We start from the raw sequence: 23,539 nt of genomic DNA, 5'->3' as shown, positions 1-23,539 counted from the left end.
ACGGTGAATTTCTGCATTCTTCGTACTTTGGCCATCTGCAGTCCTGTCAAGCATGTTCTCATTCCTATGAACATGTAGGGCTTTCGTTCTTTGATTTTTAGATCCTCCTAATTCCTTGGCTTCATTGGTACCTTGTGGAAGAGTGTTGGAGGGGAGATTGTATAGTTGGCATCTTTTTACCTGTTCCTTTTTAACAGTCTGAATGTTACCAGCTATGGGTTTGCCTCAGTGTTGCCTCGTTCACATATTCTGAAAGAGGAAACAATTTGCTCGACCTATGTGCTCTAGATCAGCCATTACTTATAAGTATCTCTCTCAATTTCTCCCTCATTTGTCTCTGAGCCCGCTCAGCTGTCCCACTGTGCTGTTTGGGGAGAGGGACTTACAGGCATGACCTTGTCTTGATTCATTACTTTGTTAGTTTTGGCATTCTATGTATTTTTAAATATAGCTTTTCCTTTTATAGGATTAAGTATTTCTGTTTTAAGAGCTTGTTGAAACACACGTTTCCCTTTTCTCCTATCTTAGGCTCAGCAGCTGATCAGCACAAGGCTGTAGATCAGAACTGGCTTCTGCCTCCTTCAAACACCAGTTAGAGGAGGTAATGCTGAAATGGTTTGAGGTGTGCTGACCAAGGAGAAGACTGGGGCCAGTATTTCTGTTAAGTGTTGGTTCCAGGTATTGCTGGAGAAATCACAGTTTTGAGAGGCTGAGAGGACCCCAACAGGTAAGACTCTGGAGAAAAAAGGGACAAGAGCAAAAGGAAAAGCTCTCACATTGTCTTCACCCTGCCCCCTCCCCCCGCTCAGAGCATTGTCTTTGTAATGCTGCCATTTAAAGATTGAAATTAAAGATTAAATCCTGTCCGAGGGCTGGATTTAATAAATAATGTTGATTTAGGTCACAACTATAAGACTGTCCATCCATCCATCTGGTGCAAAGCAATAAATACAAAATCTCTCTGAAATGGCAGGCCAGCCTCTCTGCTCACTGGCAGAAGTAAATGTACTCCTGTTGTGGTGTGACAGCCTGGCTGGCCTCAGCACTGTATTCCAAGAATCCCAAGTTTATGGTCTGTCAGCCAGTGCAAGCATCCATTCATCAAATATTCACCACTTGTTGTACCTAGAAGACAGAACCAGGGAGGCATTAAGAAGTGAGTGACAGAGGGAGATTATCTGCTTTTATACATGTATTCTCTAGGCTGGGAGGCAGAGAGCTGGTATGGTTGTACTCTGGTCTCAAAGATCATCAAAACCACCTGTGAACATTCTTGGATCACAGAGATCTGAAATGGCACAGAGGAGATCCTTACCCTCATTTTTTGGCTATACCTTGCTCTCCGGCAGAGGCTGTAGCTCAGTGTTTTTAAAGTTTGGGCTATTGCCTGTCATAAACCAGGAATAATTTATTGGACAAGGCCTGGGTTAGTGCTTCAGTGGCCTTATGAAACAGTAATATCACTCAATAGCCAAGTTTTCCAAGGGAAGTGGTCCTGACTTACTCATTGCGTATCTCCCAGCATGGTGGCACACCCTAAGTGACAGGTGTGCTCGGGGCTGTGCACATGCCAGTTAAAAACCTCAGTTCTGCAGGACTAATCCTGCCTCCTTGCTGCACGGTGTGGCTGTGGATACTCAGGTGGCATCCTCCTTTTGGGTTGAAAACCCCCAAACCAAGGCTCCTTTAATCGTTAAGAGTCCCTGCGGTTTCTAACACAGTTAAAGGTCCATGCCCCAGTGTCCTCATCAAATTCCAGTTTCATTTTTATGCGCCCTCTCAGGCTCTTTGCTGGGACCCAGGACTTTACTGGTCTCCAGCTTCCCAGCCTGCAGAGTCCCATGGGATGGGAGATTGTGTGGAGAAAGGAAGGAAGGGCTTCCTTTGGGTGGACAGGGGGATCCAAGGTCAGAAGGAGGGAGCCTGTGAAAGTTGGAAAGTGGGAGCAAGGGATGAAGTTCAGAGAGGCATCAGTTGGGGGAAGAAAGGGTTTTCTTTGGGCTGGGTAACAACATCTTAAGAGAGCTGAGTACCCACAGGAATTCTTTGCAGAGATGGTTTGCAGTGGATTCTCAAAGTCTCTCCAGACCTTGCCTCTTAAAAAGCCTTTCAGGGCCCTGTTACTGCATGAACAAGTGATGAGATGCCCAGGGGACAGGTTTTGCTACCCTTTTCCCACTGAGTTGGCCTCACATTGCAGGTGGCCTCTCTGGGTGCAGCAGTGTGCTAGGGGGTGCAAGGGGTGAGCGTTTCCATTGCAAGAGGATGGAAGCTCTGCTCTCTGGTCAGATCTCCCCAGTCTTCCTTGGTAATGCAGAGGCAGCAGGGGAGCTGGAGGGGGGTTTCTGTTAGCCAGTCAATCAGTCATTTCCTGATGTTTATTATTTAGCCCCCTGGCCAAGCCCTCTCCTCATCCCTGCCACTCTGGGTGATGGGAATTTTTGTGATGTCTGAGCAGCAGGGGCTGGCGGGCAGCCTGATCGATGCTAGCAGCTCATTCTCAGACACGTGAGAGGGGAAACATCAACACGGAAGAGAGATGGAGTTAGAACTTTATTAGGAGAAATCTAGGCATGATTGACTAAAATCTCATGTTAAGGCGAGCACGCAATTGTTTTCAGAATTAAAAAATACACATATATAAAACACCTTACAAACAAAAAAATGTTCCCCCCCCCCCCCCCCCCCCCCGCCGTGTGAATATGTATGTAGGTGTACAGGGAACTGTACCAAAACTATGTATCAGGAGCAAGGATTCACAGTCCCTTTCAGTGGCCCTAAGAGAGGGAATGGCTCAGTTCCCTCATAAGCTTGTCCCCAGCCATTTGTTCATGCACTCCAATGTTGTGAAGCTGTGGCCCATTTCTGAAAAAGCAGCTTAGGGTAAAAAAATAGGGAGCAGCTTAGCTCTGTTTAACAAATCTCTTTGAAAGAGGGATGTCAGCTCTGCACTGAGAGAACGTATCTAGAGTGGGAGCTGCCTACAGACCTCACCCACCAGACTCACTGTGCGATGTTGGGCCCCAATGGCTGCTCTGAGAGGCTACAGTGGTGGAATGAGATAGTTCATGAGTGGTTTCTCACGCCACATGCACTAGGGATGGAGTGGAGATGAAGATGATCTGATGGCACAACAGGGACTTGCTGCAAGGACGAGTGGCTTGGCTTGCACTGGCTGGCAGGCTTGAGAGAGCAGCCAAGAGCTGAATGATGTGCAGGATCTGGAGAGGACTCTTGCTCCTTTCGAAAGATGCTGAAGTGTTTTGGTAGGTTAGTGAGGAGAAGACATAGGCCGTACCTCTTCTGCGGATAAACAGAGGATGTTTTTCTCTCAGGTTGGCAGCTGGCAACACACTTTCAGCAGCATTCAGGTTGCTTGAAAGATGAGTTTAAAAAGGAGGAAAACCACTTTGTTTTCACATGATAATTCCTCTTTTTTTACTGGTAAGATACGTGTTCTCATAGGAGAGTCTCTATTTCAGTTAATGGATGTCTTGCTTAGAACTGATGACAAAAGTATCTTGGGAAAATTCTCTAGTCTTCATCAACTGGTCATCTAAGTGGTACCTCTGGGGCCAGTCTGCTGTGCTGACTTCAGAATGAGGAGGGGATTCCAACCTTAGACATGAGGCAGCTGTGTGTGGGGGACCTACAGACTCCCTTATTTATGGGGAAGAGTTATATACACAGTGTCAAAAAATTCAAGTAGGATTTATTGTATAGGTAAACTGGTATAAAATATCTGGGCTCAGGTAGAGAAAGGGAGGGTTAGAAAGAGCGAGAACAAAGCAGATGAGAAAGTCTTTCTTTCAAAAGCCTACCAGTGTGTTTCTGCTCCCTGCAGGTGAGAGAAGCTTCAGCTCAGTATAATTGCCAAGCTGATGCAGCAAATATTGAATAGATACCAAAGAAGATGCGGGGCGATTGAGGTCCAGTCAGTCTGTGGCATACAGTGTTGCAGTGGCTACCTGCTGGGCAGCCTCAGGAGTCTGCTGGCCTGTGCTCTGCCAGGATAAGGACGGTGAGTCTCCAATCCCTGTGGGTCCCATGATGAAAATATGTCCGAGAGCTCCGTATCTCGAGATCGGTGCCTCTCTTCAGTGCATGTCTCACAGTGGCTGCCCCTGCCTTAAGCTGTGGGAGGTGCTGTCTGCAATGTAACAGTGACGTTCACTGAAAAGGAGCAAGAGGGTGTTAAAACAGAGAGAGGTTAGTGGCAAGAGTCTGGAGTCCACTTTGCAGAAGTTTTACTAAGTGCTGAGACCGCTCCTTCTCCTCATTCCTCCTTGGAGACAGGTCACACGGACAAGTCATCCGACCTTGCCTTGCTGCTGGCACGGCTGGTCTTGCTGAACCGGCGTTTCTCATTGAAGTAGTTCTCGGGGAAGGCGGGTGCTGCACATTCGTTGGCCGTTTCCGGACTCTCCGCGTAGCTGGACTTAATGAAGGGCCCTTCACCAGCAGCATCCTCCTGGCCGTGGACCCTCTCGGTGGCAAAGTTGGCGGTGTTCTGCTGGGAGGCCGTCTTGTTGCTGAAGGGACTGATAAACTTCCCGTTGGGACTTGACAAGCACTGGTTAAAATCTGGTGGAGGAGTGTACATCTGCGCCCTTTCTACTTGTGGGGCGGACTCCAGTCTGCTGACGGCTGCACTGGGACTGGGTTTGTAAGACCGGGAGCACCTCTCTTTGGCTTTCTTCCAGCCCAAGTGGTACAACTCGGCCAGACTGAGGAATAAGGAGAGCACTGCTACAGCCAGCATGAAGACAATGAACACGTTCTTCTCTGTGGGACGGGAAACATAGCAGTTGACGGGGTGCGGGCAAGGTGACCGCTGGCAGATATACAGGGTCTCCAGGAAGATCCCGTACAAGATGTACTGTCCCACAATGAAGGCCACTTCCATGGCCGTGCGAATCAAAATGCTGTAGACGTAGGTGTTCAGCAGACTGCCCCTGAGTATGATTTTGCCTCCTGATTCATCCCAGCAAGACAGCTCAGCCTTCTCTGCCACGGGGCACTTCTGCTGGTAGTACGTGTCACCGCTGTTTTTCATCTCCCGGGCCTCTATTTCTGCCTCCTTCATCTTCCTCTTCTCTTCCATGCGCACTGTATGCATCGCGTGGCCCATGTACACCAGAGATGGGGTGGAGACAAAGATGATCTGGAGGACCCAAAACCGGACGTGGGAGATGGGGAAAGCCTTGTCGTAGCAGACGTTCTCGCAGCCAGGCTGCTGGGTGTCGCACATGAAGTCAGACTGCTCATCCCCCCAGGAGGACTCAGCTGCCGTACCCAGCACCAGCATCCGGAAGATGAAGAGCACGGTCAACCAGACTTTCCCCACCACTGTGGAATGTTTGTGGACCTCCTCGAGGAACTCTCCCAGGAAACTCCAGTCCCCCATTTCTGCTCACCAGGAGGGATGAGAGGTCTCAAAGGGTGAATTGGGCACAGCCTCTGTGGGAGAAAATAGAAGAGAGTGGTTCTAAGGAAGGTTAGGAAATTCCCAACTGGGAATGCATGGAGTGAAGTGGTTTGTTTTGTGTCAGAGGAAATATTTTAAATTGAACTGAAGTGGATGAGATTTAGTTTGTTGAAAACTTTGTTTCACATTCACTGAAAACAATGTGTTGCTGTTTTTTGGTTTGTTTTTTTTTTTTTTTTATTAACTCGGCCACTGAAACAAAGTGTTCTTTTTTGCATAACCCAACTACAACCTGTTAAACAGGCTGCTAAAACTCTGAGGGTGAGCCACATTGGTTCAGAAAGTCCTTTCACAGCAGTCTGCATATTGTATCCTCTGTGGACCATGTAGCTAAAGCAGCATTTGTCTGTCCACAAACTGCGCTCTGGGGAATCCTTAATGGGCTGATCCCCTGGGATATAAGACTGGAGTCTACAGCCTAGCCTGAGCTGAGCCTTGGCCCTTTCACACATTGCCTTTGTGTAATACCTGCACCAACACCTGGAACGTGAAGTGCTCGCAGCTCTGGGCTTCATTTCTGAGCTCAATGCCACCACTGAAAGAAACAAGGACAAAACCTTCCTGGTGCCCACCTGCCCTTTGCCCATAGGTTTTGCTTTGGTTTTGCAGTGCTGCCAGTTGCAAGTGTTTTGTTTACAAGTTACAAATATTTTGGGGAGTGTAAAGACTTTGGTGAGCTGTATCAGTCCTGTAAACCTAATCTGCTGCCACCCTGTCATGCCTCTCTGAGGGGGAACTGCTGCAAAATCTAAATGGTGGATCTTGATCCCTCCTCTTTTCTTAAGCTCAGACAAAATACACAGTTCAAAGGACACAGACAAAGAGAAATGCTTCCTTTGAAATGCCTCTCAAGGACCAGCAGCTTCTGGGAAGTGCTATTTGGTAGGTGGTCTGATGAGAGGAAAGGTTGGTGTTCCGGTAGTAAGGTTGCAAAGTGAAGATGTGGGAGAGCCTGCTTCAGTTTTTTTTCTGACAGTCTGTTTCTGGCCAAGTCACTTAACCTCATGTATAAAAAGAGAACGATGGATTTAATCCATCTTTTGTGGGGCACTGTGGGAGTGCTTGAGCAATCATTTGATCCAGTTATTCTCACCATACTTACCTTCCTAGGGCACTGCAAAGCTCTCCCTTGTGCATGAGTTAAGGGCTAGGTGCTATAAAGTGTGCAGTATTACCTTGGAGATAATATTCTCCCACAGTCACTCTTTTTGAAAATATCCTTTTAATAAATACATGAAAAAATAATCATCATAATGAAATATTAAAAGCACTAGACAAGGTAAATCCCAAAGCTGTAGGGACCAAATTGTTAACTCTCCTTCTTTATTGTCCCTTGTCTTTAAGAGCCAATTATTTTTACTGTGCAAAGAATGTCTGTGGAGAGTAGACACTGTTAAAAGCTGAAAATTTACTGCAGCAATATTGTGTAGATTTCCTGTGAGCAAAAGCTGGAGAACAGAGAGATACGCTTGTTGGGGGAACAATATCCCCTCCTCTGGTTATGCGAGTGATATAATTTAACATAGCAGTGCACATGATGATTTGTGCCATCACTTGTGTATATGCGGTGTCCATCTGCAAGGATGGATGGGACAAAGATCAAAAGTTGAATCCTTGAACTCGTGGTGCTGCTAAGGGCTGCATGGAGGTGGGTGAGGATTGCCCAGGTAGGGAGACAGGGAGGTGACTGCTTGCTGCCCCACTGCCTGTTGGAAGCCGTGTGAGGAGGGAGAAGGGGCGTACCAGGAAGCAAAGGATGGGGTTTTGGCTCGCTCTTGCTTTGGCAGGCATGCTGCAATCATGCTGATGTAGATCCTGGTGGCTGCTTGACGTATGCAGAAACTTTCATCTGCTGCCAGCCCAGAACTGGAGGAGCAGTAACACAGAAAGTCAGCTAGTCTTTCTGACTCCTCTTGTCTGCACTGGTAAAGAGAGGCAAATGCGGGGGTCTGTCTCACTTTCTGCAATGGCTTTAGTGCAGTTACTGCATTCTGGAGAAATTAGCATATGGCTTCATTCTGTGAGCACCAGGGGATTAAATACAGGCAGGTAAAACAGTGATAGGAAATATTTACAGACTGTTTCACTTAAATAGGGATTTTTAGTTTTTTTTTTTTTTTCCCCAGAGTGCAGACAAGGCAACCAGCTACTTATAGTTCAATGTACAGATGTGTCCAACGTCAGTATGCTGTAGCACAACTGTACAGGTGGAATATTTCTTTCAAGACAGCGTGAACAATGGTAGGTGTCCTCATTTTTCCAGGTGAGTTTATGTTGTTTGCAGGTGCTCCTGTTGCTCCTGCTGTTGTTAACTGACATCTGCCTTTTCTTGATTCACCTTGATTGTTAGGGTAAAAATGAGCAGAGTTCTCCCTAGCTGTGCCAAGGCTGAGTTTTCCTTCCTGTCACGGGCATATGCAGTCGCAAGCTGAGCACCTATTCCCATCAGTTCTACCATGTACGGGTAGTTTGGGGTTTTACTATGGCTTGTTTTCCCTAGGAAAGGCTACTAAAGCTAGAAACTTGCGAATTGTAAAAATCAATGTGTACAGAACACAAAGTAAAGTGAATGTAAATGCAAGGGGAGTCCAGAAATAAAACATGTTAATGGATGTGAGAATAACAGTAATTCATCTGCCTCACACATGCACAAAATTTTCCAAGAGGATGTAAATCAGAAGGATCCAAGGCTGGCAGCCATGGAGCTTAGGCTAGATAACAGGGCCATTTCCTCTGCCCTTCCTTGCTGGCTGTCCCCCTTTACATGCAGTTTAAAGGAGAGGCTGCCCAAAGATGCCTCCTGATCATCCTGCTGCAGCCCCATAGAGGGCTGAGGTGGCTGTTGCAAGGGGATAAATGGCCACAGGAGATCGGGTTTTGGAAACCAAGAGAAGGAGTTTCTCTCCTAGAGCAGTGTTTTTGGCTTAGATGTTTTTTAGTTATTAGTGAGCTGTTCTTGCAATGCCAGACCAAGGGCCTTCTAGAGCAACAGACGAGAGCATCCAGCTCTCTGCTGCCAGCAAGCAAAGAATGATTGTTGTCACCTCCTGACAGCTTTTCCTGGCTATGCAGGACTGCGTCTGACCTAGCCTTTCTCCTCAGGGCTTTACTATTCTTGGGAATTTTCCATATAGTTCCCTTTCTTCATTCCCAGACTACTGTTGTCCTCGCATGCTTTGACCTCTCAGCGTGTGAGCATCTGCGGCCTTTTATGTTCCTAGTTTGGACTCAGTCGGACAAGTCTTGTCTCACTCTGGCGTGACTCGGCAAAAAGCACCTCTGGGTATCTGCGTGGGGTCTCAGCACCTGATAGCACACTGTCTTGACATCAGAGTCATGCATATTCATGCGGAGTCGTGGGCTGTGCCTCTGCCCAGATGTGCTTTTGGCTGACAGCTTTCCGCTGGATCCACAAAGGAGCTGTGCGCCGTCATGGGATCTTGGCACTGGGGAACGCGTATGTGACAAAGACCAGGGCGGCCTGGCACAAACCCAGCGACACGGCCGTCCTGGCTTAATCATCACCTGGAACGCTACTGAAGCTGGGGAAAACCAAATATCACACTGCAGGCCAGGCGTGGAGTCCACTCGGCTCTAGGCTGCCTTGTGACTGCCAAATTCCGTGATAAAAATACCCCAGCAGGGACGACACCTGCTAGTATGCCACGCTGGCTCACCCTCCGCAGGCTGCTCTCCCCCATTCCTTTTTTGCGCTACCTTTTTCTGCAGGAGGGGAAGTGCCTGTTGCTCTCGGAGCAGTTCAGCCCATCCTCTTGGTGATGCCTCGTGTTCTGTGGGACAGGCGAGCATTTCGAATCGCTGCTGCTTGCTCTGGCCGGCACGCTTGTTCTGGTCAGACTAGCCAGGGCTTTGAGGAACAGTTGGGAAATTCACACCAGAGAGCCAGGAGGGCTGTTCCTGCACAATCATCGTCTTTACATGAGTTTATTTCCCCAGGGGTCGTTAGGAAGAAAGTTTTCGCCTCCTTAGAAGACAGGCAAGACTATCAGCAGCGATATAAATAGCTGAGCTCAACACTTCACGCTAACTTTTCCCACAAGGAAGGTGACAGGAGGTCGCCATCTCTGCAGGATGTTTCTAAAATAAAGTGGAGAGCCTGATTATAACACTGTTTCTGCTCTCCCTCGTGGGGCTCACCTCTTCCCCTTGGCAGGTGCCAGGAGTGTGCGGTGAGGCTTTCCGAGGAAGGCTCCGTTATGTGGGGGAGGCACGGCTCCTGGAGAGGGGGAAGGTAACAAAGTCAAAGCCATTGTATTTTTGCCCAGTCTGCATGTGTGATTTGCTCAGTTGGATACAAATATGTATATCTGATAGTTAATCAGATGTCCTAATGAACTATAAGGCTGGGGCCTGAGAGGCTCACACACCAGACACGGGGATGCGTGTGGAGGCCATGCAACAAGTCCTTCCTCTCTGAGCTACCAAATGGGGAGGCAGCTGTCTCCTTTAGGTGCTGGGCACTTGAGAAGTGGCAGCTCTGTGCAGCAGAACATCCAAGCCCGCTGTGGTGTGGTCAGTGCCTAGGAATTGCTTGTGGCCTTCCTTCCTCCAGTTGTGTCACGTCATACCAGGTCTGGGCCAGCATGTGGCACAACAGGTAGCTACCATGCAGGGGGTGCAGGCAGAGATTTTTTTTCCCTGTGTTGACAACCTTCAGGCTGCAGCCAGACCTGAGTGGTCCTTGCACAGCAAAACTTGGACACTCACACCTGTAGACACTTAGGAAGGACGCTTTCAGCTCTGCACTGGAGCTTAGTTAACGCTGCTTTGCTGTACAGCTGTACCTTCCCTTAAGGATCTTCTGCTCCCTGTTAGCAGTAATCCAGCCTCACAGCATCCCACGCAGTGCCGATGCTGTCATCTTTATCTTGCAGTTGGTGATCACTGGGGTACAGAAAGAGCAAACTGCTTGTTCAAGGTCACTGTGTCAGTGGCAGTCTGGGGACAGAGCTCAGGGGTTGTGACTTGCAAACTCATGTCCTTTTTTTCTGCCCTCTTAGACTTGGTGATAGTGACACAACGCTGCTTCTACAGCCTGCAGCCCTTCTCTCCTGTGCCTCGGGAGAATACTGTCTTGGTCACCTGAAATAAATCCCTCTCATACTACCCTTCTACAGCAGGTATACCTGGCAGAACCAGAGGCTCTCTTTTTTTTTTTTTGTTTGTGTTTTTTTTTTGTTTGTTTGTTTTTGTTTTGTTTTGTTATTTTGTTTGTTTGGTTGGTTGGTTTGTTTTTGGTTTTTTCTTTTTTTGTGCTTTTCTAAAAGATGAACATCTAGTTATTGCTGGCAGAGCCCACAGCCAAGATCAGTGCCCAAGAGGAAGAAGCAGCCTTTTAAGTGTCCCCATACAGTGCTCCTTTGTTGCCAGAACCTGGTCAGGAAGCATTTTGGAGGCACGTGGCTTACAACAGTAAAAGATGAATAGTTAGAAATGCACTGTCCAGCAGGGGTATGATGCTTTGAATTCCAGAGGCTTTTCAGAGTTTGGTGACATAGATCCATGCTAAAGCCCACCTCAGCATGTACCTTTTTGATCACTGTTTACTAATGTTGGCTCCTTCATTTGTGTATACAGTAGACAAGCAGCGACTCATTAGGCACTGTTGTCCAAGCACCATCCCTCTGGCTTCATATGTGCCTGCATGTGCTTGTGATTAAGTTTCTGCTTGAAATAGGCCAGTTCTTTAGCCAAATCTGTAACTCTGATCTGTGCATGGATCTGGACTAACTAGGCTTGTACTTCTTTATGCTTTATTAAAAAAAAAAAAATAAAATTCTGACATGTTTGCATAAGTACCTTTCTAGTTCCTTGTGTTCAAAGTCAGGGAAAGTGACTTTGACTCCAGTGCTTAAATCTCATGGGAGAAGCAGAGCTCCATGTTAACAGCTCCTATCATAGAGGAAAGACATCCAGTGTTTCTCATCTTTCTGCTCCTCCTGAGTTCACTGCAGATTCTGGAAGGGTGATGCTAGTATCCAGACCCCTGGCCCTGCTTGCAGTTGCAGACAGATCGTTATTCCTTCATGAGGTATGCTTTCCCCCTCCTCTCCAAATGTGGAAAATCTCAGAGTTAATAAAAAAAGAGAGTGGGTGAGAAGATAAGGGAGTTGAATAACCTGTCACCTCCTGAACACACACCCACCCTGACGCACACAGACACACAGACAGAGGGAAATCACTCAACACCTCCAAGTGTGTACACCAGGAATGTGTTACACACACAGATGACAGTATTATGTAGAATATTTTCATCTGAAGTGATGGTGGAAGCTGCAGACTCACAGTTAGGTGAATTTTTGTTATCTGTCTATCCAGGCCATCTAATGCTATTTTTTCCCCTCCTTGGCCAGGGTCAAATTGTGCTTTCATACCTCCAGATATTAGGGCCAAGGTCTGCCTGATGTAGATGCAGGAGACCAAGAACAGAAAAGACCTTGAACTCGGATGAGTCAAGCTGTGCAATTGATTTGTCCCACTGTGTTTGAAAAGCCTGCATCAAATAGTTATGTGATAGTGGTATCCAGGCTTACATTTTGCAAGCAGGGAGCATCCTCTAATTCTCTTGGAATTATCTCTGTGCCTTAGAGAAACGTGGGTCCTTAGGGAGCCCAACAAATACAACAAAACTGGACTTGGGATAAGCTAAAGGTTCACATGTGCTTTTTGCTAGAAAAAACCCCATCAATTCTCTCTGTGATGTAAATGCTGCGAAGAGGTTAATGGATATTACTCAGCTTACTCCTTAACTAACAGGATGAAGAGCACCCAGTTTGGGATTACAGAGCTTGATTCTCTTGCTCTTTACAGTTGCTTTATGTTTCCAGGGAGAAGCTACTGTACATGAATTTGCAGCTGATGTTAAACTGGGCGGTGCTGTATACAGGAGAGAGGACATCTAAACAGCACAGAGGGAGCTCTGGAAAACAGAAACATGATGAAAAATTTGGGGACCGCTGTAGTATAGCAGTTCTTGAGCTCTGCTGAGAGAAACTGATCTTAGGCACTGCTTAGGCAGTGCAGGAGGCTGGGATAAGGAGATGTGGAGGTGATGGCAGGCATCACGTTGGGCCCAATATAGCAGCAAAAAACCCATCCATGTGATTTTGGGCTGGTACATAGACTGCATGAGGTGCAACTTGTCATAGTGTTGAAATAAAACAGACTGGAGAGGTAGTGGGAGAAGGAGAGGACTCTCATTCAGACTTTTCCTATCCTTTCTTCCCTCCTTTTCCCCCAGTGTCTCCCTGCCTATCACTTCCCTGTTGCTCTCCTACAGTCAAGCTCCCCCCCACCCCTTTTTGGCAGTTTTGACCACTTAACTCTCTACAGCACCCAGACTGCTAACACTTCCAGCTTTAAAAAGGGGATTTTTTCAGTATCTACTTCCCACTTAGTACTGCCTTGTCAAATCTCATTTATTCTTTCTTTCCACTCCAGCCTCATTGCTGTATCCCTGCCTCAAGTATTTAATTTCTTGTTCAGGGCGAAGTCTGAATATAGCTTGAGTGGATTATTTTGTATACCCCATGTATGTACATATATATGTACATCTGCCCCCCCTCAAAACCAACCAATATTAAATTTGCAAAACCCAGCAGTAGGGAGTCAGGAACTGCTGGAGTTACTGTTCTCAGTCACCTTAATTCAATCTCTCTGTGCCTGTGCCTCATAGCTATGAGTCTTTAACCACATCCTCACATTGTCACCTCATTCTTTGCACAGGATGCCTGCTTTATTCTGTGCCAGCCTGGCTGGGGCTTTCTTGAACGGCAGCTATTCAATGTTTTGTTTTCTCCTCATTGTTCAGTGGGTGGCCTGTGCCTCATTTACTGTACGTTATTCAAGTCCAGTTCTAAAGACAGAATTATTAGTTTCCTCATGGGTTTTTCTATGGCTTTCATCACACCAGTATCTGGTTGCTTCACAATTATTAATTTACTTATTATCATTACCACCTGGAGGTGAGGAGATGGTACTAGATCAGCTTTACAGTTGAGGAATTAAGGCAGTGAGAGATTAAGATAAAACATGTTCATTAATTTTGTAAGGTGTTTGGAGGTGTTGCTAATCTGTTTTTTTTTTTGGTGTTTTTTTTTTTTTTTTCCCCAGTGTATTTAGCACTATATAACATATGTTCAAAGCACAGCTCTATCTGGCTAACGCTGGAGTGGGAGAGTTTATCAGTTCCACCAGCTGGACCACATCTAACAGTCAGACATCCAGAAGATGAGAGACACCACTGAGAGGCCATTTGTGAAGAAATGTGGCTTACGTAATTTGCCCCATCAAGACAGAAGAAATTGGACTAAGAAGCAAGAATTAACCCCGGTCTTCTTGGACAGCCTTATCTGATTTTAAAGTGGAAACACATTTTCTCCTATCCCACTGTTCCCTCTCTTCTTCACCAGGCATCCAAATGCAGCTGAAGAACCTGGAGCTCTGCAGCAGTCACCCTTGCCAGACTGCTTCACTTCCCCAGCGACCCTGTGCCCTGACCAAGGCATCTGACAGCTTTTCTGCTTCTAAGGGAGAAGAGTTTCATATGGAAATTCTCAACCATTCTCAAGGCATGTCCGTAATGACAAAGATAATGAAGAAAGACAGAAATGTAAGTGTAAACCCCTTAGTTCATACATGAAAAACCACTGGCCCCTCTTTAAAGATACAGTAGAGAGTCTTAGAAGCATGCATCTCTATGCTTATTATGTACTGTCTGGCATGAATTTTTCTTTGTTTTAGGAAAGAGCTGGCATGCTAGAGTATTGTTCATAGAGATCTCTCTGTTGCTTATCAATGGCCGTAAAATTGATTTTTTTCCTCTGTTCATGAATTCTTAGACCAAAGATTGAAGTTTCTCTGGTGCCTCCTGGGAACTATTTCTAATTTTAAGCCTCTGTCCTCATGCTTCATACAACAGCACCTGAGGTGTCGAGCAGTCTCTGAAATGTGCTCCCTAATGACTTGGTATAGTGCTGAATTACTCATTCCTTCTTGTCTATTTTCAATGCTGTGAGATAAGTTAGAAAACAAGGGCAAACGTGCAGAATATGTGAAATCTGTCTGAAGGTCAAAATGAGAAGAGAGGCTAGGGTATGAAGCTCTGTATTTTCTGGCAAGGTTTAAATTTTTCATGTGAAAGCCCGAAATACTAAAATATTGTGATAATATATACTGCTGAGTGGAAAAAAACAACCACCCCAAATAGTTATAGTAGCAGGAATACTTAACATAGTTCCCAAGCGACCGAAGACTGATGAGTATTTTAAACCCTGAAGCCTCAGGAATTCTCCTAAACTACTGTTCTGCTCCCGAGGAAAGGGGGAAGAAAGTTAGAAGTCTTCTGTACTCTTCTCAGAGTAGATTTTGAAAAGACCAGCAAATGCAGAATTGTTTGGCTTCTGGTGCAAATACTGAATAGTGAGACGCTTCTGAATAACAGTTTAACCCGCTCCTAGCTGCACACACTTATGCACACATAAATTACATGCATTAAGTTCTTTAGCCTTAAAGAGAGGATCACGTAGGCAGCAGTAGGGGAAAACTCTCACACATACTGCTTCACCAAGGTATTTTGACAGGTTTATTAGCATGGAGGAAGAGTTCAACAATTAAGGGTCATTCACCCTGTGACTTTTTTAGCTGAAGTTTGTCCAGAAATGCTACTTACATGATCCTCTGATGGTTTTTATGGTACTTCATGGACAGAGGCACTGCCTCAGTTTACCTGAGCTGTTAAAATCAGAGTGCCCCAAAGCTCATAAGTCATAACAAATGGCCAGCAAAATGACACTTTAGGAAATCAAAGAAGTCACCACAGATCAGATGTGGCAATTATCAGGCAACCTTTACACTCATTGTTATTGCCTCTTTCCAGGTGGATGTATAGGGATATTGTGTTTTCAAGCTGGGCTGTTCTTTGCAACATGCGGTGGCAATGCTAGAAGTATTAAATTAGGGAAATGTAATTGAATAATTATTCCAAGTACAAAAAGGGGAAAAAAGTTAAGAAGGCAAATAAAAAGAAGCAGCAGCTGCTAGTGGGAGACAAGAGGGAATTTGTCCTTCTAAGTCAGCCTGCCTCTCTGCCGAGGCTGCCCTGGGCAGTGTTGGGATGGAGAAGAAAGGCATTCTCCTCGCGGCGTGCGCAGTACGGGTGGCTGGGAGATCCGAGCAAGGCACTTCTCTACATTTGAGTTCCACGGCTCTGTGTCACAGACCAGCCAGGATGCAATACTCTCAAGGAAAAGACACTGCAATATTTAGAAACCATCCTGCGTGCTTCAGAATATAGGCGGTTCACACAGTCACTTGATAAAGTGTTTATACCCTGAGAGCCTCTCATAGGTAAGAGTTCCTTTCACCGCCCTCCCCGGAGCAGCCTGACAGCATGCTGAAATGGGGTCTGACAGAAACTGCAATTTGCACATTATACTGTCTGAGGATACTTGGGGCTCTTATCCTGCTTTCCTGTACATTTAAATCTATCAGTATCCATGTTCATTGCAGGGAGGATTCCTTGGCATTTCTGTAGCTGCCTGTGGCAAAAAGAGTTTAATTTTTAAAATGTCCCAAGCCCATCTTGTTACTTGGGAATGTTTTGGAGAGAAATTGAAAGAAAAAGCAAATTTCTTAAGTTATTTTTGGCCATCCTTTTCCTGCCTCACCAAGTCCTTCTCTCCCCTCATGCTGCTTTCCCCTTGAGTGTAACAGCTTGATCTGCCATCGATGCTTCTGCAGTTCTGTTATTTCCCCCTCATGTTACTTACCTGATTTCCAGGGTCTTGTCTTCTGTCTCTTTTCCTTGCTTTAGCCCTTTTCCCTTCTGTAGTTGAGTTGGACTCCTTGTTCTCAGTTGCTTGGTTTTATTCCTTTAATATGGTTCTCTCTCTCTTCCTCTCTTTTTCTCCACCCCCTTCCTATGTCACTTTCTGTCTTCCCCACTGCCTCTCTGCCTGTCCCCCTCTTCTTTCTTCACCTACTTTTCTTGTCTCTCCCACCCCCTCCAGCTTAATCTTTCTATTTTCAAATCTAGTTTCCCGTTGTTTTTCCTTTAAAGACCATGGATCTCATTCCTTCCTCTCCACTCTCAGCCTCTCCCGGTGCCACCCTCCCCATGCCGACAGGACGCGCTCGCTGCCGGCTTCGTGCTGTCCCTTCCAGTTGCCGCTACCGCTGTTCCTCACACCTCCTCCCCCAGATAACATGCCATGGTCTAAGCCTTCCTTAAATGAAAAGAGACAAGGTTGCCCCACAGTTACACCAGCCAGACCCTGGGAAGCTTTTTCCATGCAAGACATCAGTGAAGGACATTTTTCTGACTCGTTCAAGCTTAATCTGGCAAAGCAGAGTTCTTGTGAAGCAGAGTTCTCCACCTCTTCAAATAACATAGGACTTGCTCTGCTGGCTTGGACCAGGGGCCCAGCACAGCTGCCACTTTGTCCCAAAGGTCACCTAATGCTTCCCAGGAGCATTTTACAGGCCCCCTTATTGATAAATAAAGAATAACCTGCCTGCCAAGAGACATACACAGTCTGATGCGTGAGCATTTGGGCCTTTCTAAAAAATGCTTTCAGCACATCAAGGACATGAATTTCTTGTATTTCATGTTTGTGTCAAGTGGAGCCTCTGATTGATTCCTGCACATCAGGCCCCAGAGAGGTGGGTGAATCAGGGATGCTTTCTGGCTTTGATAAAGGCTGGTCTCAAAGAACCGGTGTCAGGAGAGTGAGATTTGCACTGAAGACCCTGCCACCCTGAGAACCAGCTTGCTGCGCACAAGCTTTGGTGGGTGTCCCTCCTGCAATCCATCCTGGGCTAGATATCTCCCATCCAGAACATAATTGCCCAGTGGTCCCTATGCAGCAGCTAGCATAGATCATGAAGCAAAAGCAGACCAGAGACTAAAACACAGGGCTAGCAATTCTTCTAATCTGTTCCCTCAATAGTTTAGTATCCCCTTTAGTCGCAAGATTGAAATCCAGCCTACATAGAGACAGTGCTGTGCAGAGGCTACCTCTGGAGGCATGTCCTGCGTGGACAGTCTCACTCTGAAGTTAAGAGTACTGCTCCTTTTCAAGACGGCTGAGTCCTCACTGATGGTTAGTGCAGGACGTATAGTACACAGTAAATTCCCATAGTGGCTCAGTAAACTCTTGGTATGGAGAAACCCACAGTCATTTGCTGCTTCATTTCTACCTTTATTGAAAGGCCGCCTGTGACTTCAAAGAAAATGGGAATGTTTCTGGAGTTATTTCTTGCTCTTTTGCCTGGCAGTTGTATACCTGTGATGGAATTTCATGGGAAGGAGAGTATGACTGTGTTCTTTTGCGTTTCTGGAGTAATTTCCATAAAGCATTATTATGTTAAGTCCTGTTGATTTTATGCCAGTGAAACTGTCAAGGACTTCATCATAGAAGTGTCCAAAAAAAAGTGTTAATAATACAGATCTAGCTCACAGATGGCTTTGGGATAGACTAGCTAAGGCTTGTCAAGTGTTTCTCACATGCTATAGGGAGGCAGGTACTGTCGGTGAGCTGTCTGAAATGTAATCCCCTCCCTGCGTGGCTGACACTTTGCTGTACACTTGGGGTGATCAGGTCTGATTCTCCCTGCTCGTTTCTTTGTGTTTCCTATCCCAGTGTTGTTCCTGAGTGGCATACTCATTTTCCTACAGTTAATCTCTGAATCCAGCAGATCCAGTCTAGTTCTGTTGAATGAAAGAGAGGAGAAGGTTTCTGTCCAATACATGCATCATGCACGTGAGGTAACTGTTATGAGCTTTTTTTTTTTTTTGGTGGTGGTGGTAACTATTTGAATTTTGATGCCCAAAAATGAAGCGGGTAAAGGCAGACAGGGAGAGAAAAGACAGAAAGGGGAGTAGAGATGTTGTATGGATACCTCAGCCAGCCCCTTAATGTGTTGTCCCTTCTCTTCTCTTCTCTACTCCACCCCTCTTCAAGGCAAGACAGAGATGTCATGGCAGCTTCTCCAGCTCCACAGCTAGAGAAATAACTGTTTTGCCCACTGGTAAACTGGGAAGAAGGATTTTCCCTCCCCTCTCCAAGAGACTGCTATGCAAAACTTGTATGACTTGAGTGAGGAGAGCAAGTGGAAGAGACTGCTCCCCCAGACAGTGGGAATGAGGAGAACAGCTGACAGCTTGCCATGTGCAGCTTGCAGATCTCAGCAGTTTATGATGCTGTGGAATGGATTTTGAAGGAAAGGAGAAATAAAGCCAGGAGGTAAAGGGAAAATGGGAAGACATGTACCATTTTTTGATCAAAAGTGAATGGCTTTCTTGGGGTAAGATTCCTGACCCTCTTGGTAAAAGAAGCATAGTAGACCATATCTACCTGGACTTCAGTAAGTCACATGATGTGGTGTCCCAGAAGCAAATTAGTGGAGAAGATTCAGTTTAAGAAGACAGGGATTATCAGGGAAATCCTCAAGCGGGTAAGAGACTGACAGAATTGAGACACCACTTCCCTAATAGGTTGAAGAGAAGTTACCTGTGAGGCTGCTCAAAGAGTGCTCTTAGGACTAATCTTTTTAAAAATGTGTTAATTACCTTGGCACTGAAAGTAGAAATGCTAATGAAATCTGCTGATGGAACAAAGCTGGGATGTATCATCAGGGTAGAGGTAGATTCCAGCACTAGGAGAGCTGAAGGCTCTTTGTGACTGGAGTGATTGAGGTGAGGTTAAGTGGGAGAGTGAAAAGTCACGCATCAGGAACTTGTTGCTTAGAGAGTAACAGGAATCTCTCTTAGCAGTTGGGAGTTCCTAGTTGTCAGGACTGACACGGGGAAAGTCCTGGGTGAAGGTCACCAAAGGAGGAGGAACCAGCAATGCTATGTGGGGTGAAAAAGGCAAGTGAGCTTTCAGGATGTAGCAGTATTTCCAGTTGCAGTGAGTGAGCTTAATGTCATCCAAGAGGATGTGAGACCCCACCAGAATAGTGTGTGCAGTGCTGCTCACCCTCGTTCAAGAAAGATATTCAGCCTGGAACAGGTGCAAAGAAAGGCAACGGGGTGATCAGAGGGACAGAGGGTGTCTCTCAGCCAAGAGTATGTTTACTTGTCAGTCGCAGAAGTGACTGCAGAGAGATGTTTGAGCTGATTTGAAAATAGATGCGGTACTAGTTTGAGCTTTTCGGCGTTAATTATTTTGCACTGAACTTCATGCTAGTGCAGCTACCCAAAGTAATTAAAACACGGTGTGATGTGCCTGCAGGGTGAATACTATAAGGGAGTTTAGTTACTTAGTGTGGCAGAACAAAGGTTAAGAGAGGAGAGACTTGCCGCCTGTAAATACTTTCAGGAATTGGGGGTTGGGAAAGTAAGTGCTAGGGAGAGAGGAGAGCTACATAAGCTAAAGGACAATGTGGCACAAGAATAAATAGATATAAATTGGCCATGAATGAATTTAGGTTGGAAATCAGGAGGTTTCTAAGCAACAGAGCAGGAAAGGAGGTGCTGGAACAGCGTTCTAGTAGCACAAGTGAGGGTGGAAACCTAATGAGATTTAGGACACAGCTTAGTAAGTTTAGAAAAGGCCATTTGTTTTGTACTTGCCTGTTATTCAAACGGATTGAACCTGATAAGCCAAGAGGTCCCCCTTTCATTCTATTTCCTCTACTTGCCTTATTGCCTTATCAGAGCTGCTCCCTTTCACACAGAAGGGAGCAGGTGAATCCTCAATAGCGTTTGTGTGATGAGTTTTTTGGCATTTTGGCATTGATCCCATGGATATTTAATGGAGGATTCATTCTGTGTCAGGGGTTTAAACAAACAAAAAGAGCAAACCAACACAATGCATAGAGGTCTACAAATATGCAGTAGTATAAGTGAGAGCTCACATATGAAAGAGCTTCTTCACATAAAACAGATGTTCTTGGAGTATCTGGATTTGCTGGAAGGCTATTTCAAATGCGGGTAGGTGCTCTCCTGAGATTTGAGAACTTCAGGAGGTTGTCTGAAGGGAAATCATCCTGTACTTTCCTGCCATTACTGAGGACTTTGTGCTTGGGGAGGCTATCAGATTTACTGCTTTGGGAAATTTCAGAAAAAAACATCACCCAACAGTGTTCGAGATAGAAACTTCTCTTATGTATTTCATCTATGATGCCTGGCCACAGCACTGCACTTATTCTGATTCTTCATATTGTCCCATGCTGGACAGGCACCTCTAGTACCTTCTCTAAAGCACCAATGGAGGCTACATTCCTGGTGAAACATTTTATCTAAAATCCCCATGTGTGGATATGATTGAAAGAGGAGGAGGGAGAGGGGAGTTCTCTGTTATACATTAGACCTCTGGAGATAGCTTGAAGGCATCCTTCAGCAGGAGGCAAATTCCCAAGGACAGGTTGGGCCCACGGGAGCAGGAGTAGCATGTGAAAATGGGTCCCTGAATCAGGGAGAACAGTTTTATAGTCACAGTTCCTTATTTAGTGAGAAATCCCAAATTATTCCATTATAGATGGATGTTTTCCCCTTGCCAGCCCAGAGTACCAAACCAGCACAGAGTGAGAAAAGAGGAAACAAGAAACAGCAAGGCGTGAAATGTCACTGTGTGTCAGTGTCATTTGCCAGTAAAGTTTTCAGCAAGAGAAACCGGAAGAGGATTGCATCTCATTGAGGAGAAATGGCCACCTATCCCAAAATAAATGCTTAGCTGTCATCTTTATGTTACTGGAAATAAAGCACGGCACTCTCACAGCTACTGCTTCCACTTCTCAACTCTGCAGCATCTCTGAGTAGATGAGAAGTGCTTTGCAAATGACAATGTAATTACAGCTCCTGTAAACACTCTCCTTGCTTTACAGGTGGAGGAACCAAACCATGGAGAGTGTAAAGGATTTGTCCAAAGGATCATCAGGTCATTTTCAAGCAAGGAGCCCTCATCCACCTAGACACCAGACATTCATCTTGTCCTGTACACTTCCAACTAGATGAATTGCTGCTTCACAAAAATATATGTGTGTATACACATATATGTGTATATATGTTTCCCAAAGTGAGAAGAAAAGAAAGAACAGAGCTTTACCTCTTTTTGCTGAGCCTGCACAGGTAGAGGGAGGAGAAGGTGAAGTTGACTGAAGGATGAGCTTTAGCACAGCCCCTTGGTCTTGCTGGAGCCCACCTCTTTGTCAGTGTTCGGCTCCCAGAAGAGATCCGTGTCTGAGGGAGGACACTCTGGACAGGGTAAGCAAACCCCAGTCAGCTCCCAGGAGCTCAGCCTCCTGCTCTGATCTGACAGTGGCTCTCTGGCTGGAGGTTCCCTCAAGCCTGGAGGACTGATGCTGGGGAATACTAGTTCCCGAGCTGCTCCTGACATGCACTGGCAGCTGTCTGCCTGCTATTCTTTTAAAGAGTCTTCATGGATCAGGATAAAAATGTGATCTTACGCAGGCGGCATTGTAAGCACAACTTGGCTCAAGTTCAGCTCTTCCTCTGGCTCCCAGCTACTCTATTTTTATTGAAGGAATTTGAGGCTATCAGAAAGGAAGTCAAATTGTTTTAGGAAAACAATAGAAAAGCAACTTGAAGTTTATTAGCTTCCTGCCCAGGGCCTGGGACCAACTTGTCAAACTTATTAGAGCGATGGCAGAGCTATTTATTTAAAAGGGCTAACGACAAGACTCACAATTTCATTCCTGTTTAGGCCTCAGTGAAAACAAAGGAAAGCCATAAAATAATATCTGAAAGGAGCAGATGGCAAACTGGTAAATGGTGCAAGTAAGGTTGGCTAGTGGGCCATTTGTGGTGTTCACCAGTGAAATGGCTTTCGTGGGATTTTGTTATCAAATGAATGCCCGGGCTTGCATTCATAGGCTAGCTCCATCACCCCAAATTCCTTATTGTGGCTCAAATTTTCAAATGGAAGCTTCACACCTAAGATTACAAATCTGGCAGGAAAAAGTTTTCATTTAGAGCTACTGAAAGGAGCAAAACAATACGGCAGGTCTGCAGAAGAGCCAGGAATAGAGAGCCCAGGTGTCCCTGATCCTGTTGGACTGCTGGACCCCCCCCAACTGTAAACAATATTTATATCCTTCAGAAACAGCTGCAGTCTGCTTCCCCATTCAGCTACCCCAAAGTAGCAGTGCCATTAAGTCACTGAAAACACGCTGGCATGCAGCTGGTGAGAAGAATGGACAGCCAAATTATTAGACTCACGAGCAGAAAGTGTCTGTGCTGCCTGAGCCTTTCTAAGGACTTTCATCATGTGCAAAGCAACAAGAAGAGAATAAAACAAGTAACTGAGAAGCATTTACAAACTCTGCTTAATGCAAAGCCATATCCCTCTTTCAGAGGCCTTTCTGCTAACTGAGTGTTTAACCTGCTTCCAGGGAGCATATAGGAAGAACTCACCTCTCCTTTCAACGGTACAGTAGCAGTCTCTAGAAAGTCAGGCGCTGAGAGGTAGTGAGCCCACAGAGCTAGGCACACAAGCTTTGAACAACTCAGTAACTGCTTTTGAGATGAAAGGAAGAAGAGCCCACCTCAAAAATTCTCTTTCTTCTTCTCCTCATTAGCTTAACTAAAAGGGTGAATGCAAAGCTACAGTTCTCTCTGAGGCCTAGGGCAATAATGCATCTTGTATTAGCAAGTGGTAGAAGATCTTTGTTTATATGTTCCTTTTAATTTATCCGGGTTAAAAGCTTATAATAGGGTCAAAGTGAGTGCAGGATCTCTGGAAGGGCCTAAGAAACTGGGTCTTAAACTTGGTAGTTTTGAAGTAAATGCAACAATCTTGCATTTATTTAAGATATTCCTACAGATTTTAGAAGGTTTCTCTAGTTTCTGTCCCTATGAGATATTTCCTTGGTAAACAAATCAGCCAAAGAAGCACACAGAGCAGTGCAGCATCCTAGTTCATTACAGTCCGTAGGCGTTTATTTAATTTTAAGTACATTCTTGAGTTGCATTGATTTCAGTGAGATTTAATAGCCTGGAAGTTAAGCACCCTACATTGCCAGCTATGCCAGCTTTGCTGGGGGAATTCCGAGGCAGACAGCAGCTAG

At 45.7% G+C, this 23,539-nt stretch overlaps 1 protein-coding gene across 3 annotated transcripts; it reads right to left on the bottom strand.

Annotated features, from left to right (window-relative positions):
- Window positions 1-2,540: 2,540 nt before the first annotated feature.
- On the bottom strand, window positions 2,541-22,957 carry GJA5 (gap junction protein alpha 5). 3 transcript variants are annotated; one of them, XM_032988272.2, is made up of 2 exons: window positions 22,887-22,957; window positions 2,541-5,460 (listed from the first exon to the last, which is right to left on the bottom strand). In XM_032988272.2, the coding sequence occupies exon 2, from the start codon at window positions 5,405-5,407 to the stop codon at window positions 4,298-4,300; it is 1,110 nt and encodes a 369-aa protein (XP_032844163.2). In that variant the 5' UTR covers window positions 5,408-5,460; window positions 22,887-22,957; the 3' UTR covers window positions 2,541-4,297. The 3 variants fall into 3 exon arrangements, with proteins under 3 accessions (XP_032844163.2, XP_032844161.2, XP_032844162.2); XM_032988270.2 differs by lacking the exon at window positions 22,887-22,957 and adding an exon at window positions 21,559-21,834; XM_032988271.2 differs by lacking the exon at window positions 22,887-22,957 and adding an exon at window positions 16,279-16,479.
- Between the last annotated feature and the right edge of the window lie 582 nt (window positions 22,958-23,539).

Source organism: Tyto alba, unplaced genomic scaffold (genome assembly GCF_018691265.1).
Source record: "Tyto alba isolate M040663 unplaced genomic scaffold, T.alba_DEE_v4.0 Super-Scaffold_14, whole genome shotgun sequence".
Lineage (NCBI taxonomy): Eukaryota > Metazoa > Chordata > Aves > Strigiformes > Tytonidae > Tyto > Tyto alba.
Note: the sequence above shows the minus strand (reverse complement) of the source record. Positions and strands in the feature narration are given on the sequence as shown.